The 17,423-nt window shown below is 42.0% G+C and overlaps 1 protein-coding gene across 1 annotated transcript in view; it reads right to left on the reverse strand.

Moving 5' to 3' along the window:
* The window catches only part of ext1c (exostoses (multiple) 1c), an 89,247-nt gene that overhangs the window by 3,364 nt on the left and 68,460 nt on the right, over positions 1–17,423 (reverse strand). Inside the window, exons 3-10 of the mRNA XM_019269650.2 lie at positions 11,877–11,970; positions 7,753–7,860; positions 4,692–4,811; positions 2,438–2,570; positions 1,897–2,015; positions 1,629–1,724; positions 1,100–1,186; positions 789–949 (exon numbers count right to left, since the gene is read on the reverse strand). Of these exons, the coding sequence (XP_019125195.1) occupies positions 789–949; positions 1,100–1,186; positions 1,629–1,724; positions 1,897–2,015; positions 2,438–2,570; positions 4,692–4,811; positions 7,753–7,860; positions 11,877–11,970 (918 nt within the window). The remainder of the gene's footprint in view (positions 1–788; positions 950–1,099; positions 1,187–1,628; positions 1,725–1,896; positions 2,016–2,437; positions 2,571–4,691; positions 4,812–7,752; positions 7,861–11,876; positions 11,971–17,423) is intronic.

Raw genomic sequence — 17,423 nt, forward strand, 5'->3', positions numbered from 1 at the left:
GCCTACACATACACATAATTATCCTTGATACTACCTCATTCTGTTTGATTGTGCCGTTATGCTTTTCATGTTAGGATTCGTGTCATTATGCTTGCTGCAGTTCACGGAGCTGTCCTTTTGCTTTCAGCTGTTGATCTCAATCCGTTTTGATCTCAGTTGCATAATCAATGTCGTGTCTGTAAGTCTAAATTTAGGTGTCACAGTCTATGCATGCACGCCTGTTAGAAGTTAATATTACTGTGGGACAATATTAAAAAACACATGTTGGTCTAAATGGCATTTGATGTTTTTCCACCACTTTGGTTGAGACTGAAATATTGTGCAGACGTTCATTCTTTCCAGATTATGAAACCTGATGACTTTACATCAGGTTGACATTTCAGGTTTGTGTGAAAAAAAAAAAAAAACATTGGATGGATGGCAGTGAAATCTAGTACAGGCGTTCCTGTTCCCCAGAGGATAATTTATATATAACTTTGGTCTGAGTTCATCCACCAAATACCTGCAAAACTAGACAAGCAGCCATTTGCTGCACTTAAGTGCTATTTACTCAATATTAGCATACCAACCTGAGGCTGTGAACATGGTAAACATTATACCTGCTAAACATGAGCATTTTAGCATGCTGAACTTAGCATTCAGCTCAAAGGACCACTGACAGGACCGCTGTCTACAGCACAGCTTTTTCATGCTTTTAGATAATAATAAGAAGAGGCAAAACATTTCTAAGCTAAATATATGCAGCTCTAAATGACTGAATTCTCGTCTGCTCCAGTCTGTTGGTGTACCTGTGGTAGAAGGCAGCTCCAGTCAGGATGATGGAGTAGTCGTTGGTCCATTTGGAGGTGTAGCCCCAGGCATGCTTTAGGGGATCCCAGAAGTGGCTCCTGGGAGGGTAGCCCACGATCCGCTCAGGGAAGCTCCGCCACACCAAGAAGGCAAAGTTCACCTACAAGTGCAAACATGGAACACTTAGACAGCGCTCCAACTTTTTCAGGAATACTGATTTCTGTGTGTGTGTGTGTGTGTGTGTGTGTGTGTGTGTGTGTTTGTGTGCAGTTCTGCTTTGTGTTTATTAATAACACACGTAGACACACACCTCACTGGTCAGCAGGACTGTATCCTCGTCCAAACTCAGCACTGCTTCTGTCTCTATGGCAACATGAGGTAGGAACCGACTGGTGGTCTGAGAGAAATACAGCAGTAAATCTTAGTTCCTGCACTGTAGGCTACATGTTGTCGGGCCTGTGCTTCGAGAGATTATGAGAATGAGTGAGAGATGATCACGTTACAGTAAATCATGCTGAGTGACTGAGATGAGTGAATCACTATAGATTTTGCCCTGGGAGTCAAAAAAAGACAAGACAGTGAAAGGAAGAAATATCGCGAGCCAGTGACATTTATGAAAGCAAACGCCACACGGATCGGTAGACATGTCAGACATACATGGATGAGAAGAAAGACAGAAAAATATATATCAAGGAGAGGGGCCAGAAGAAACAGAGATAAAGTGAAAGAGAGAGAAAGAGAGAGAGACATAAACAGACTGGACAAGTGACAGTTTGTCAAGCTGTCAGTCAGGCATCAACACGAGTTCAGTGTGAGTTTTGACTGGCACTGGTCCTCACCTTCCTCCTGCCGTCTGTCACAGTGAGGGGGACGGGCATGGGAGGCCATTTGCTTCGATTGGGCGGCGGCTTCTCGCTGTTCCAGAGAATGATTATCTAGAGCAGCAGGGGAAGGACATTTTTCAGAACACATTCACAGAAAGACGCATTAGACTGTTGAGAAAAAGCTGCTGCAGCAGGGTCTCAGCAAAGTAAACCCTTTAGTGTGGAAGAGTGTATGTGTGTCGAAACAGGATTTAAAAAATAATTTCATTTGATCATAACTTACCTGCGAGCAGTATTTAGACTTGGAGACCACCTGAAGCAGCTTCATGATTGGCTGAGACTGGGAGACCAATGGGGTGACGGCATGGATGACAGCCGTGAACTCTTGACCAGGACTGACCCCTGAGCACGGTCATGAAAAAATAATATGAGGGTAAGAGAGGATGTATAACCTGTTTGAATATTTATTAGGTTCTCTTCTATACAACAAACATATATAATGTATCTGTGTCAGTCCACCAAGGCTCGTCAGAATAATTAGCATTTTTAGTGACCCCCATATAGACTGTACCAAATTTTCTAAAATTGAAAAATGACCACAATGTGGTTTTAAATGGATAAATAAATAATAACAAACCTTATTTGTATTTTAGCATGATTGCAAAGTTCAAAATAACACAGACAGGAACTTTAGTAAATATTGGATTCAAATTTTCTTTTCGAGTGTTGATCACTCATCTTGCTGACATAATAGTCTCATCACCATTGTGTGCGATCAAGATTTGCATGTCGTGCAGACTTATTCAAATGAAGTGTGTGTTTACCTAATCCCAGGTAGTAGAAAGGGAAATGTGCGAGGTGAGTGGAGTACTCTGGTAGGACCAGCAGACCTCCTGGCAGGGAGTTCCACATGTACTTGTTCCTCGATATGTGAGAGAACACGCGGTCCTTAATGATCTGTGGAGGTAAATAATAGCTGGTCAGTAGAAAGAACATGCTCACTTTTATTGTAAAGTGACCCGAACCCCTTTAGTCCAAGCTGGTGGATGAGTCTTGGATCTTCCATGCAAATTTGAGAGCTGACACTCTTGTGTTTGCATATTCCAGCAATCCCTTATGATGTACTTCCTATTTTACGCCAACAGGAGGTGTCCACGCAGCGGCATCACCAGCATCACTGCTCTCCAGCCCTCTGCCTCACTGACCTCAGGCTGACTGCACAGCTGTCTCCCGTGGGGAGAGGTCCCCCTCTGCATGCTGTATGTATATAAGCAGCTTATCACCAACCTCCAGAACCTCTCCATTATTATCTCCAGCATAAATCCCCAGCAGTAAATACATAAGGGGCTTCCAGACTTGCTTTTGTAAACATCAGAGTCCAAAGCCTAGCACTCATCGTGTGATTTAAAAAAAAATGATTTTTTCTTATTTCAGAGGGGTTAAATTTGTTTCCCCACATTTATGTGCTAATATTGACACTATGCTGCTCATATAAAGAGGGTGTTATTTCTTCTAATGCAGAAACACCTAACCCTTGGGCTAACCTTCAGATGACATTCTCTTAGCATCTACCTTTGAAGCTCATTTCTTCTCAGCTTGTTCAAAGTAATAAAACCAAACACGGACAGATGTGTGAGCTACATTGGCTGTTAGGACTCAGCAAGATAACATGTAGCAGGTTGAGACTGATATTTACAATGTGATGATATATCATTTCTATAGGTTAGGGGATTTCTGTGAGACTTCAGGCAGATCGGATGTGGACTGCCTCGGTTCCCTAGACCTAAAGTGCAACACAGAGCTGAGATAGTAAAAGAGTAGAAATGTATGGCATGGGCCAGGATCCAACCCCATAATCATAACGATAGAAGGGTTTGCTTCAAATGTTGGAGAGCTCTTCTGAAAGAGGACTGATGATAGCACGCAGGCAGTAAACCGCAGAGAGGTAGCAACTGTGGCTGTGTGTTCGACAGAAAACCTGTGTTTACAGCAGGGACTTCTTTTTGTAGATGTTTTCACTGGATGCTGCTGCGCATTCCTGAACAGAATTGTATGGTAGGAGTATTCAGGAGTTTTAAAACATTTCAATTAGGTTTCTAACCGACACTCAGCAGCCAAGAGGGACATTACACAGTGTTCATGATAGAGAGGTAGACTTAATATGATACAGTCCGTACAGACTTATGACTGGAGTCAAGATCAGCATTTAAAATCTGTTTGGCAGGCAGATATAATATCAGCAAACTGTTTTGACCTTGGGAAACAGAAATCTAAATCTAAAATGGCGGAAGCTATCGCAGCTTATCAACTTTTATTGAAACTCCCCTGTCGTGGTAGACACCGCTCCACAAAAGAGAAAAGGTGTTTAAATAGTTATTATAAAGGAGTCAGTGCTCATCTTTTTTCTTGAATATCTTGATATCTTAATATCTTATTGTCCCGTTTGTAACAGAGCTAAAATGTTTGCTAACCCAGTTAGCTAATGCTACAGTCAAGCAATGTTGGGAGAACAGAAAGAGGAAAAACATCCTGTAAGAGTTAGCCTGACTGCTGCTCGATAGTTTGGGAATGGTATTGGAATCAATTGTGAGGGTATTATTATTTATTGTAATGTAGCTGCCGGCAACTGTAACATTTCAGCCATTTTGCCACAGCCTTGGTGACTTCAGTTCATCAAATGGGAGATGTTGTAGCTCACATAAATTCCAGATATCTCCGACTAGGCTGCCGTAAACATCTTTTATAACTTTGTTGCTCATATGCATTTTGAATAAACTGTGAATTTAGGATCCAGCCCCACCATGACCCTGATAATGGATGGATGGACCAACAAAAACCAGCATGACGTTAAATGATCAGGGTGCAGAGACCGCACAGTACAGGCAAAACAGAAAACTCGGGAATCTCTTGACTCACTAGTGGCAAGCTAGTATGTTAGAGGTTAGTTCACCAGCTGCAGCTGTTCACCAACTATCCCTGCGAGTAGTCATTAGGTCAACAAGCTTCTCGAACCACATATTTCATTTGGACACATTTCCTTCACTGCTTCATGTTGAGCGTGTTACGGCTGAGGCTGACCTCCAGTGTGGTGAGGACTATCTTGTCCACAGAGGAAAAGTAGGCTTCCCACAACATCTGGGTTCTCTGTCTGAGGGCCAGGACTCTCTCATTTCCTACTGCTCTCACTGTGGATGGCACCTGAGGACAAAAGATGGGAAGAGGAAACGGTGACATGAAGACATTTTTCAGAGAAAAGAGAATATTAAAGAGAAGGAAATGGTATTTCAAAGCTATCTGATCTAAATCACATTAAGACTGCTTAATCTGCCCCCCTAAAAAAATCTGTTGTTCAGATAATTAGACCTTAATTAGTAAGGACTTCATTGGGGTTTTGAGTAAATCACCAAAATTGATTCAATCACTTAGAGAGTTAAGCTCAGCGGCTCAATCAAGTTGAACTGAGAGAAGTGTGAGCGGTTGACTCCTTTAAACCCTTTTGTCTGTACACAGCTTAACACATTTTCAAAAGTCGGGAGGCAGATAAATCTTTTTTTAATTCTTGTCCTTGATCTTTCAACCCCCTACATTGCACTACCCCACCTTACGCTGCATTTCTCTTTCTCCTCAGCCTTCCACTTTTTCTTTTTCTTTACACCAGTACATGTACGTCAGGAGCCAGCTTCAGCGCTGTCCTAAGTTTGTCTGGAGTGTTCTCATCCTCTTCAGCAAAAGCCTCACACTCCTTACCCTCAGATCACAGGCAATGTCGATGTGCGTATTGAGTTTTGCAGGTGTGCAGAAATGCCACTGATGAGGTCAGCTCATTCAATTCAGTTCTGCCATAATTTGAAAATGTCTCTGCTCTGAGCTCTCGGGGGCTGGTTGCTGTTCATTAGCTGAATGCCAATTCATGTCCTCTATTGGGCCAGATCGAAGTGGATCAATGCAGAGGAGACATGATGTAATTTGTGTGAGGGGAAAGATAAAGGTTGTAGCTGAGAGTGAGCCGGCTTTGCTTTCTCTCATTGTGTGTGTGTGTGTGTGTGTGTGTGTGTGTGTGTGTGTGTGGTGTGTATGAGAGAAGAGGCACGGAGGATGAGCGAGTGAGAGCTTTTGAACTGAAGATGGATTAAGGCCTCGGTGGGTGTTTTAATCTCAAAGGGCTCCAACCTGTAATCACACCATTTGATACAGGTAATAGAGAGCTGAAGTCGTGTCATCACGTCCAGGCTGGCCTCTGCTAGCTTCTGTAACTCAGTGCAATCTCTCATTCAGTGTTTCTTTCATCTGTCTCTAAGAGGTGTTTTCCAGAGGTTTACTTTCCATGTTCAACAAATCACTATCCCCTACAGCAGCCGCTATCGCAAACTGACAACTTTGAAATTTTTATCGGCAAATAGATTTTCACATACAAGGAATTTGTACATAACAAACATTATATAGAAAATATGAGGAAGATAAAAAATCAAGTACTAGACGATGTAAATATGTGCACATCTTGTTTTCAAATGAAAAGAGCTGTGCAGTTTGTGCAGGAATGTGCAAAATGTTCACAGAATATTTAAATGAGCAAGGTATTTAGTGTTAATCTAACACAGTCAGTGTCAGAGGGCGCTCGGGTCTTGTAAATGAGGCCAGCTGCAAATGGGGAAAAAACTGTTCTTGTGGCTTGACCGCGACCTCCTGCCAGAGGGGACTATCTACAGAAGTTTGTGTCCGGAGCATGAGGGGGTCAGCCACAATCTTACCCGAGTGCTCTCTTCTAAAGTCATTGTCCAACTTTGTTTCTTATTCCAACAGTCTCTGTGTTCAACTTTGACAGCGTCCGAGCCCATCTGTGCACACATCTGTGATGTTTAGCCTGTGAACATCTACAGTGTTTAAAATGACGTCGGTGCTAAAAAATATACATGTCAGATAGTTTGAAGTGAGCCACATAACCTGCATTTGAGTAAGCTCATGTAATTTTGAATGATTAATGCAGTCAATGGGATTTTGAATGAGGTTTTCATACTCCACTTTGGTTACTCTATACCTGCTTTGTAGTCCTGCATGGTGGATTCTCAGTGATTATGCCCACCATAAAATCTCTTTATGCTCAGCACTGATGTAAGGAGGAAATAATGACCTGTTTAGTTATTATCTATGCGTTAGTTATATTAGTGGACTCATTATTTATCAGTGTTTATTTAGCGTTATGAATCAGGTGAAAATTGGATTTAAAAAATGACTCATACGTCTCCATTTTAATCTCTGACAACAAATGTTCACAGCAGCCAATCATGTAGTGTAACAGGATAGGAAGGTGTGTTCAGCAGTGCAGACAAATACCTGACACAAAGTTTAGGAGTGTAGGTCACCTGTGTTTTGGCAACACTCAGAGCTGTGTCACTGCAGCTATGTGTGTAAAACAGAAGAAAATAGACTTGCAGCATACAAATATGCTCAGGTCGCTGTTAAACACATGCAGGGCGAGTGAAACGCGAGCTGGTATGCAGCCCCTGTAGACAACAGTACCGTGCGTTGGTTGAAAATAGAAGCATATCTGTCAGACACACGTGGCCTCGCTCCTCTTGTGTAGACCAGCCTTTATTTGGGTTATGTGTCTCTCACTGTGGTGACTATCCATCCTCTGCTAGCTCCAGGTTTTTATTGATTCTTTGAATTTACTTTAATTAATCTGGTGCACAGTCAGCAACTCATTTGCATTTTTTGTCCATTCAGTTCTATTACTGGAAGCATCTTAGGAGGTCTGCTCAGCACAACATGACCTCATTTATTGTTACACCCCAACTTTTGGCTCCATGCCAACATAAAAAACAGAGTGAATATTGCTCTTTCTCCATTTTAATAAAGAGCAAAAAGCCATACAAATCATAAATATTGATCCTTGCATATAGAAACCATAAAGAAGTTCACTGATAAAAATGTCCCTCGTTGTGGTTTCTATGTGCTGTTGGATTGCTGCCGGTGGTGATGGCACTTCCCCATTTGATTTTTATTTCTGAAAGTACAGTACTGGGCCATTACTGTACTTTCAGAAATAACTTTGGCCCTGGACTCCCTAATGGTCATCAGGCTGTCATGTGTGTCTGTGTAAGTGTGTGCCTGTAAATGAGTGTGAGCCTCTGTTTCTTACCTGTAGCAGTAATCGCTCATCTCCCTCAATGACCGCCTGGTTCCACTGGATGACATCAGAAAACGGCAACTCCCAGCCGTTACTCAGCAGCACCGGGATACATGCCGCCTGGACACAGATATATTAGTATTTAGAGAGTCTTAGAGAGTTGCTGATAAAGCAACTGACTTGTGTACTACCAGCAGATCGGGAGATTAGCCCCGGTTCTTGACCCCGTGCCGTTCAGGATCATAAATAAGCAACATAAATAATGTTCATATTCAGAATAAACCTACCTGCCGTGTAAATTGTCTGCAACTGAACAGGGTCGACCTACGCTGCTATCTTTTAACAGCTATCATAATGGTGGACAGCTTAATATTTTCTGAGGTTGTACGTGCTGTAAAAAGTTGAGCAACTCCATATATTTCACTTTAATGTGATCAGCTGCAGTTCGACCGGGTTCCTCCCTTGTTGCTGGTTCATCTTTGGCAGTAAACAACACAACATGACATACTGCAGCTGCATTGATATAACACAATCTGCCCAACTCAGCCCCAGCTGCTTGGCGCCGTGATATCCCAGCCTGAACAGATAATACGATCAGTTCTCTTGTGTGTAAATGTATGTGCAGCTGAGTAAGAATGTGTGTGTGTAAGAGCCCTATAGGGTAACTGCAATGAGTAACAACTCGGATCTCCCCATTCCCAGGAAGCTCTGTCACTCGTGCACAGATGTGGCTGACAGGGCCGGGTCTTGTGTACTAATTAGGTACAACCACCGAGGGGACATGTGCAAGGAGGGAGGTACACTGAGGGGAGAAGAGAGGGATGAAATGGAATGGGAAAAAAATAAGGAGGAAAGGATTGATGCGTGGAGGCATCAGGCTTTACTGAAATGGATTTTTGATGTTGCCTTATCCCCTCGTTCACTGACAGGTTTTTGATGGGTTTTGGTCCCCCCACGCTCTTGTCAGTTTCTCTCTCAGTTCTCCTTTTTTTCCCCCCATTTCTCTCTGCTGCACTCTCATCCCATCTTCCTCTCTTCCTCGTTTTACTCGCAGTGGTCTGAAGTGTTGATAGGTCTGCCCAACCCCCCCTCAAATGTTTTCTAATTAAACCACCAGAGATCAGCAGCAACAGCAGCAGCAGCCGAAAATGGTGGAGATCAAACGCTCTCTCTCCGGCCCACCGGGGCTTCCAACGACGCTGCTGCATTTCATCTGAGAATAGACCTGCTGAAGGACACTTCAGCAAATAGGACGACTGGTATGTGTGTGTATATGTGTCAGAATCAGCCCCAGGTTACAACAAGGTCACACAAAGCTTCCCAGAGTGATAATCCAAGGCCTTTAAATCTGAAATGCAGCCTGGGGCTCGTCTGAGTCTTCCCCCCAAGAGATGAGACACTCTGAGGCTGTTTCAAACATTTGGAGCCCTCCCTGCCTGGAGGTTAGGTCATATGAAAGCTTGTGTGCTGTGTAGTTGGTTTTGGTTTGTTTGCATTGGGTGATGAAGATGGTGAATTGAGTAAATGTGTATGTGGGGGAGTGTGCAAATGTGAGTCTGTGTGTATACTGGAAAGCTGGCAGTGAGTTTTTTACCGCACTGGTAATTGCCAGTTCTTTTGTGGGCTTGGCTAGCACCGAACTAAAAAAATAAATAAACACGCAACCAAAGATTCTTGAAAAGTGCCTTGAATGGAAAAGAGACGGGACGACAGGACTAAGAGAGGACAAAGAAAGAAGACAGGAGGAGAAGGGGACCATGACTACTGCCTGCTGCCAAAGCCGAGTGGGCTGTGTGTGGAATTGTCCATTCAGCAGACATCAGCGGTGGGGCAGGCTGCCACTCCTGTGGATGCTTCCGGACCATTCATGCACACACACACAGCCCCAGAGAGCAGTACGGCCAGGGAATATTGTAGCAGCCAGAGAGTTCAGTGTTTGGCGGATCTAAAAACAGCCACTACTGCTTCCTGCACTGGTGTGAGACTGTCGACCTGGGTGGCAGAGAGAGAACTACAGCAGAGCGACTGCTTTTAAACCGCTCTCTCACTCCATCGCCTGTGGTTTCTTCATTGTTTGTGTACTTGCACATTTCACTGATGGACCTAAATGAACGATACCAGTGTTTGTATAAGTGTGTGCGTGTGCATCCGCGTGTGTTAATGGACCCATTTTAGTTTAAAAGGCCTAGCAAATAGCAAATAAAGCCTTTATGGCTAGATCTGCACTCAACACAACACAATGGTCTGGGGAAAACACTTGCAGATGTGACCATTAAGGTGTCAGTAACCAAAAAGACTACATAAACCACAGATCTGGAACATAAACATTCTGCATCCTGTGCACTTCCTTGTGGATTGAACTGTATACGAGCTGGATCTCATTGAATCGGAGCTGTTTCCTGCACAAGTGTAATTTGGGAAATGCTGCAGCTAGTGTTTTGATGATCGCCGCGTTAGCATGTACAGATTGTAGCTGTTTGTTTATGGGGGCCTCCGAGAAACTGGAGAGTCCTCAAATGCTCAGGCAGCATGAACGCAAGAATATAAAACACTTGTCAGCGTTGTGTTACTATATTTGACACAGCATGACTGTGTAAGTGATTCATACCTGTTAACACATACAGTCATAATCATGTGCAGTGTACAGCAGATGTTTCAAACCTTTGCACAGTAACATTAAATATGGACAAATGGCCGAGCTGAACTGAACACAATAACAGTGGAAGGGTTGATCACGGTCCACATGGGGTAAACATGGAAGTTATTCATATACAAAGCACTACAGTGTGAAAGTGCTTATGGCTACAGGCTTTGGGAAACATAACATGAATGTACCTGTTCTGTCAGGGAGTTCATTTTTACTGATGATTTCAATCAACAAACTGCAGGATTCCTCAAAATGTAAGCAGAGAAAAATTCTTGCATGACACTAAAAACGAGAATTCCGCCTCAGACACGTACTGTTGCATCAAACTAACAAACAGGGCGATGGCTCACCATCTGTAGGTAGACAGCTCGGACTGTTGCGGCCCATGGTTGGTAGTTTATTAGCATGTGGCTCCAAATGTGATTGGAACATGAGGGCGTAGAGGAGCAGTGTGTAGCATTTAACGTAGTGGTGAAGTTACAGATTGGAACTAACTGCACACTGCTCACATCAGTGCTTAGTGACCTGGGACTGAAAATGGGCAGTGAAGTTTGAATGAGGAGGTGAAACTTCCAGAACACGCTAAAGTCTTTATCGAGAAGCAGTGCTGAGTTTGTCCGTTCTGGGCTACTGTATAAACATGTCGGTTAAACATGGCAGACTCAGAGCAAGAGGACCTGTCTGTAGATATAAAGGCTCATTGTAAGGTAACACACACAGCACAATGATTCTGATGATTATTTTACACTAATACAAACATATTGCATATTATATTCCACTTATGCTGTATTCTGTAAACACAGCAATCTAAAATCTTAAAACAGAGGCTGGTGGTTTTACTGCAGCACAGTTCAGAAAATATAAACTTATACTGAACCTATCTCCTCTGCTGCTCACAAAGACTTGAAACAATGTTACTACTTCCAAATCCAAGCTGTCTGATTTGATTGTATGAGCCATCATTGATGATGATCTATATTACTGTATGCTTCTGTGTGCTTTTCCTGTTCTTCTGTTTTCTTTCTGCTTTTGCTCATGGACCCTTTAAAGAATTTTGGGTGTGAAATGTTCTTCTTCTTCTTCAGACTTCTGCCTACAACCTTGTTTAATCTATTCATGCAACAATCAAAGTTACAATAGTGTGAAAAAACATCCATTACTATTATTTATTCAGAGTTTAATCGTCACAAATGAAGTTAATCTGCTCCATCAGGGCTGTGTGGGTGCGGTTTGGTAAGATTTGATTGTCAGGCAACATAAGCAAACAACCTCACAAATGTTGCCATGCTTTGATTCACATGCTGTTAAACACTGATTGGTGTTTGCTTGTACATTCTCCAACCGAGCCCCACCCGACTCAAACCAGTGAGAACGCCACACAGAGAAACACAGTGTGAAAAACACTTGTACAGCGTGATCACATGGCAAACAACACATGAATAATCAATACTGCTGATGGTGTGTGGCACAGAGAATAATATTTATTTACCTGTAGTGACTCAAGAAAGCGAAAGGAGCCCAGGCGTCGACCTCGAGGCACCAGACAGAAGGTGGAGTTGTGGAGGAGCTCTTGGTAATCAAACCTAACAGAGAGAAGAAAAGGGAAAATACATCTTAACAACATTTATATATTTCATTTAGTTTCAGGTGAATGTGAATACTCAATAAAAAGAATGCAGGACTTAACAGAAAACATGAATTATGTATAGAGACACATAACTCCTGGAGAATTAGAGAAAGCATCTGCTTATTATTACACTTAATAATTATCTGTATGAATGTTTTCATGATGGTGGATTTTACTCCAAATAGTATCCAAAGAAAGAAAGAAAGAAAGACCTCGAGCTGTGGTTATTTTAAAAAGCTCGTGTCATGGCTCTTGTAATTAGTGAGACAGTCCAAAGTGAAGAATGATGCCTGTGAGAGCTGTTAGAGAAAATCAAAGCTTTAGATTGTGCAAGCGCTACACGAGGACGTATCCAGGGACCAGACCTCAAGCTCTGTTGGAGAGTTTAAAAATTGGTTCAGTAAGTTCTGTGGTTGGGAAGAGGGCATTTTTTAAAAACTCTAATTCTAACTGCGAAAATATATATTAAAAACAGAGAGATATGTGACCTGATCTGACTGCAAATATACAGCTTTCCATTCAGTTTCAGATATTTGAAATTCTTAACAATAGTGAGCCTCTGGTTGGCCAGAACTCTGGAAATGCATACATTCATTTTTTAGATTTAGAGTTTGGTGATTAATGTTTATAGAAATGAGACATTTTTGTGCACTGAAAAGTCAATGTTAAAAGTGATTATAGGAATGCAAAAACAGCAAAAGCTGTCAGACTGCTATGTCAATACATGGATCTGTAAAGATGGCAACAGAACAGCAATAACTTCTGAAATTACTTGGTGATAGCAAACAGATCTAAAAGACACACGCTTCGTCTGATATACGATATCCAACATCTGTCATACATAAAATAAGCCAGGATTTTTGTGGCTTTCATTTCTGATGTTTAGTCATAATGGCTCAGATTATGAGCAGCAATAAATCTTTTTTTTTCTCCCCCTGCACAGAAATGTTGGCACGACTACAGACAGCTACTGTATGTTGGAAAGTATATCCATCACTGCACTCAGAACTAAATACGCCATAATCTCTGTCCTCTATTGATTTGTGCCGTAGACAAGAGGGCCTGAACTCATGCCAAAGTTAAAAATCTGGAGTGCGCTACTCCCACAGGCTGCTGCCATGCGTCACCCTGCTGAGTTCCACCAATCCATGCTAATATTTCACATTGGTGCTACGAGAAAGAAGCCACATGGAAACCTCTGCATCAATGCTCGCCTTCATCCACTAAGTGGAATTCCAACGAACGTGCGGTGTAACGGTCCCACGGTAAAGAACTGCACGGTGGAGTAAACACATAGAGAAACAAACAGGGTCTTATGGGAAAGTACCCCCCACCCCCACCCCACAACTCTGCTCCTTCTCATCACATCACCCAACCACACCTCCTCCTTGCTCTTATCCTGCTCTCTCCCAACGTTTCTGCATCCAGATTCCTGCTTGTTTACTTGCAGAGGGAATGTCAGTGTGAAATACGCCCGTCATTAATCTTCCCCCTCGCTGAGTCGTTTATTTAACCCTCCATGAGTGACAAGACGCAGGCCTCCTTTGCTCCCTGGATGAGAAAATTGGGATTTCATTGCTGATGTTGGCATCATCTAACACTGCTACACTCAAGCCCTGGACATCAAGATCTTGAATGGATGTGTGTGTGTGTGTGTGTGTGTGTGTGTGTGTGTGTGTGTGTGTGTGTGTGTGTGTGTGTGTGTGTGTGTGTGTGTGAGCGCATACTCAATATGAATGTGTCAAAACACACAGACACACACAAACTGACTAGCATCAGTTTACTGAAAGGCACCCTTGTTTGCTCCGATACTCCACCTGTTGATAGAGCTTTGCCAATGCCACCATCGCCGTGCGCATATGCGCGCACGCACGCACGCGTGCGTGTGTGTGTGTGTGTGGGCGTGTGCATCTGAAGAAATATAAATCTTCAGCGTTGGAGGATTGATGCACATTTGAAATCAATCTCTGAGCAAAAATATCCGTCATGGCGGTTAAAGAGATTTACACGATGTATTTCTGAGGGATTTGGTGCCCAAATCTTGTTCTGAGCTCAGGATTTAGGTAAACACATCAATTTAGCTCTGCTATGAGTTAATGCATTTGTAGATTGCATCTGTAAAGCTGTGCAACTCATCTTGTGTATTCGTGACTAAATAAATGCGTAACTGAGAGAGTGTGTTGCATTCCAAAGTATATTGATATTTACTCCTCCTTGTGTACACTGTGTTCGGTCATGTTACTGTGAGAATACATTCATATGTTCCTGGTTAAGCTGTGTGTGTGCACATATATATCTAATATGAGGCAGTGGGACCCCATGTATGTTGTAAATGTAGTGAGACTGAGCTGGTTAGTCTGACCCACTTCTCTCTCTCTGCTCTCCTGCTGTCTGTGTGTGTTTGTTCGTGCATTTGCATCAGTGTGTGTGTGTTTGACGATGCAGAACTAGGAGTCACAGCTCGTGCATGAAATCGTGTGTGTCTGTCTGCGAACCAGCAGTCTAGCCAGCCAGTCTGCCAGCTGCTGTCCTTTAATGAGGGACTGTACTTTAATGCAGAGAACAAGTAAATCATTTAACAGCACTTTATTTCCAACAACAAACGGCCAAGACCTGCCACACCTCTCCATATTTCCTTCTCTTCGTCTCTCCTGCTCTTTGTCTCAGTGCCATGTGTTTGTTGCTGTCTGTCATTTAGATTCTCGGGAAAACATAAAAACGTTGCAGTGTAGGTTTGGTATGATGCATATGGATATGAATGCATTGCCACATGTCTGGAATGTGTGTCTGCGTATGTGTGTGTTAAAGCATCGGCCCGCCCACATTAGGGTCGAGTCAGTCAGAAGAAAATCCATTAACAGTTCTTTAGATTTTTTTATTCAAGCCATTTTTCAAGAGAAATGTCAAGAATTTGCAGCCTAGTATTATTTTCTCAGGTTTTAAAATATCCATCTCTGAAATTCCTGACACCGTGTCAATATGGTGGGGGTGAATGAACAGTCTTGTTCAAAATGAATGGACACATTAGAAATGTGACTAAAGCCTTCAAACAGTTCACGACTGTCTCCTCATCATTTTATTTCATTTCATTTCTTCACCGTTGTCCAGCTCAAGCAACAGTTGATCATGGAGAATTAATCTTGAAAATGTATTGTGATGAAACACATTTTTTAGGAATTGCTGTTTTTGTCAAATCCAGTGAATGAATTACCTGACACATCAAGAACTTCATCACAGTAACGAAAACTCATATATAGAAATCCATAAAGAAGTCTTGCTCTTTAAATATTAAAGGTATAAATATATCTCTCTGAGAGCTGACACATTTCTAGAATTCCACAGTACTGTATATGTTTATACTTGAAATTTCTCTTCTGGTATCATACAGACATGAAAACCTGAGTCAGTGTGTCTGTGATCGGGGGCTGGTAGGAAGGTAAACTCAGCTCAGTAACAATGACTCACTGTGTATTCATGTGCGTGTGATTGCATGCATGTCATCTCATATTGTGCGTGTCAAGGAATGTACCGCATTAGACTCCCTGCATGTTAATGTGGGAAAGCATGCATACAGTATATGTTCTGTAATGTACACGTATGGACCTGCACTTACACTGTAATGAAGGGGCTTTAAATGAATGCTGTGTGCACTGGATGGATGGATGGATGGATGGATGGATGGATGGATGATCGTTATCAGGGAGCTCTCATTGTGAATGTGCTCTGATCTGCTGTGTGTGGATTACATTAGATTACATTACAGAACAGATCTACTCGTAGATTACTGCTGTGTCAAAGTGCATGTTTGAACGAATACAATGGATTTATAGTGTAAGCATGAAGCTAAGAATACTGTTTACTGTATACGGTGCAACTAATGAATATTTTCACTATTGATTCACCTGCAGAATATTTTTCTGACTGGTTATTCAGTCTGTAAAATGGCAAACACATCATCTTTAACAAAACACATCAATATCAATATACAATAATATATAAAGCAGCAAATACTTACAGCTGCTACAATCAATATTGTCATATTCATAATAGATTCAGTTCCTGTATGTGTACAAGAAAGGAGTTCTTTGTAGTGAAAAGTAATGCAAAGAGAATTCTGCACTTTCCAGTGTATGAGGATCTTTTACAGTCTGCGCCTTTAATGTTATGGTTCAGTCATGTCAGTTTTGTACAAACTGCAGACAGACACAATGAACAGAGTGGACAGACAGATGTTGGAGAACAATATATCTGATTCATTGTATGTTGCTTTCACACCAGGATAGTCCGGGAGACTTGATTCGGTGGGAAATAACAAAAAATTTCACACCTTCATTTGGTTTGGTTCACTTTCCAGCAAACGATGTGGGCTTCATAGACAATTGGACACCTTTCTGGGGAAAACCTGGTCTGATTGGGAGAGACGGCATCCATCCCACTTTGGATGGAGCAGCTCTCATATCTAGAAATATGGCCAAGTTTATTAGCTGACCAAAATCATGTCGACAACCCAGAGTTGAGACCAGGAAGCAGAGCTGCAGTCTTACACGCTTCTCTGCGCCTCCATTAGAGCAGTTGCCCACCCAGTCCTTTAGTATAGAGACTGTGTCTGTCCCCCGTCCACCTACATTATTTAAAGATAAAACAAACAGAAGAGGAGTTCATCATAAAAACTTAATACAAATTAAATCAACATCTCCAACAGTCCAAAATAAGAGAATTAAATGTGGACTATTGAATATCAGGTCTTTGTCATCTAAAGCTGTCTTAGTCAATGAATTAATATCTGACTATGATATTGATTTGTTTTGCCTCACTGAAACCTGGCTGCAGGAGGATGAATATGTTAGCTTAAATGAATCCACTCCTCCGAGTCATTATAATACTCATGTTCCTCGAAGTACTGGTCGAGGTGGTGGAGTTGGAGCCATATTTGACTCAAGTCTATTAATAAATCCCAAACCTAAACTAAATTATAATTCATTTGAAAGTCTTGTCCTTAGCCTCACTCACCCAACCTGGAAAACTTTACAGCCAATTTTATTTGTTACAGTATATCGAGCTCCAGGTCCTTATTCTGAATTTTTATCTGAATTTGCAGAATTTGCATCAGGCTTGATCCTTAAAACAGATAAAGTAATTATTGTAGGTGATTTTAACATTCATGTGGACAACCACAATGATAGTCTTAGTACTGCGTTTATCTCTCTATTAGACTCAATTGGCTTTTGTCAAAGTGTAAATAAACCGACTCATTGTCTGAACCACACTCTTGATCTTGTTCTTTCATATGGCATTGAAATTGATAATATAATAGTCTTCCCACAGAATCCTCTTCTGTCTGACCATTTTTTAATAACCTTTGAGTTCATACTACCGGACTATAAGCCTTTGTGTAGAAGCTTCTACAGC

Source organism: Larimichthys crocea, chromosome XIII (genome assembly GCF_000972845.2).
Source record: "Larimichthys crocea isolate SSNF chromosome XIII, L_crocea_2.0, whole genome shotgun sequence".
In the NCBI taxonomy this organism is placed as follows: Eukaryota; Metazoa; Chordata; class Actinopteri; family Sciaenidae; genus Larimichthys; species Larimichthys crocea.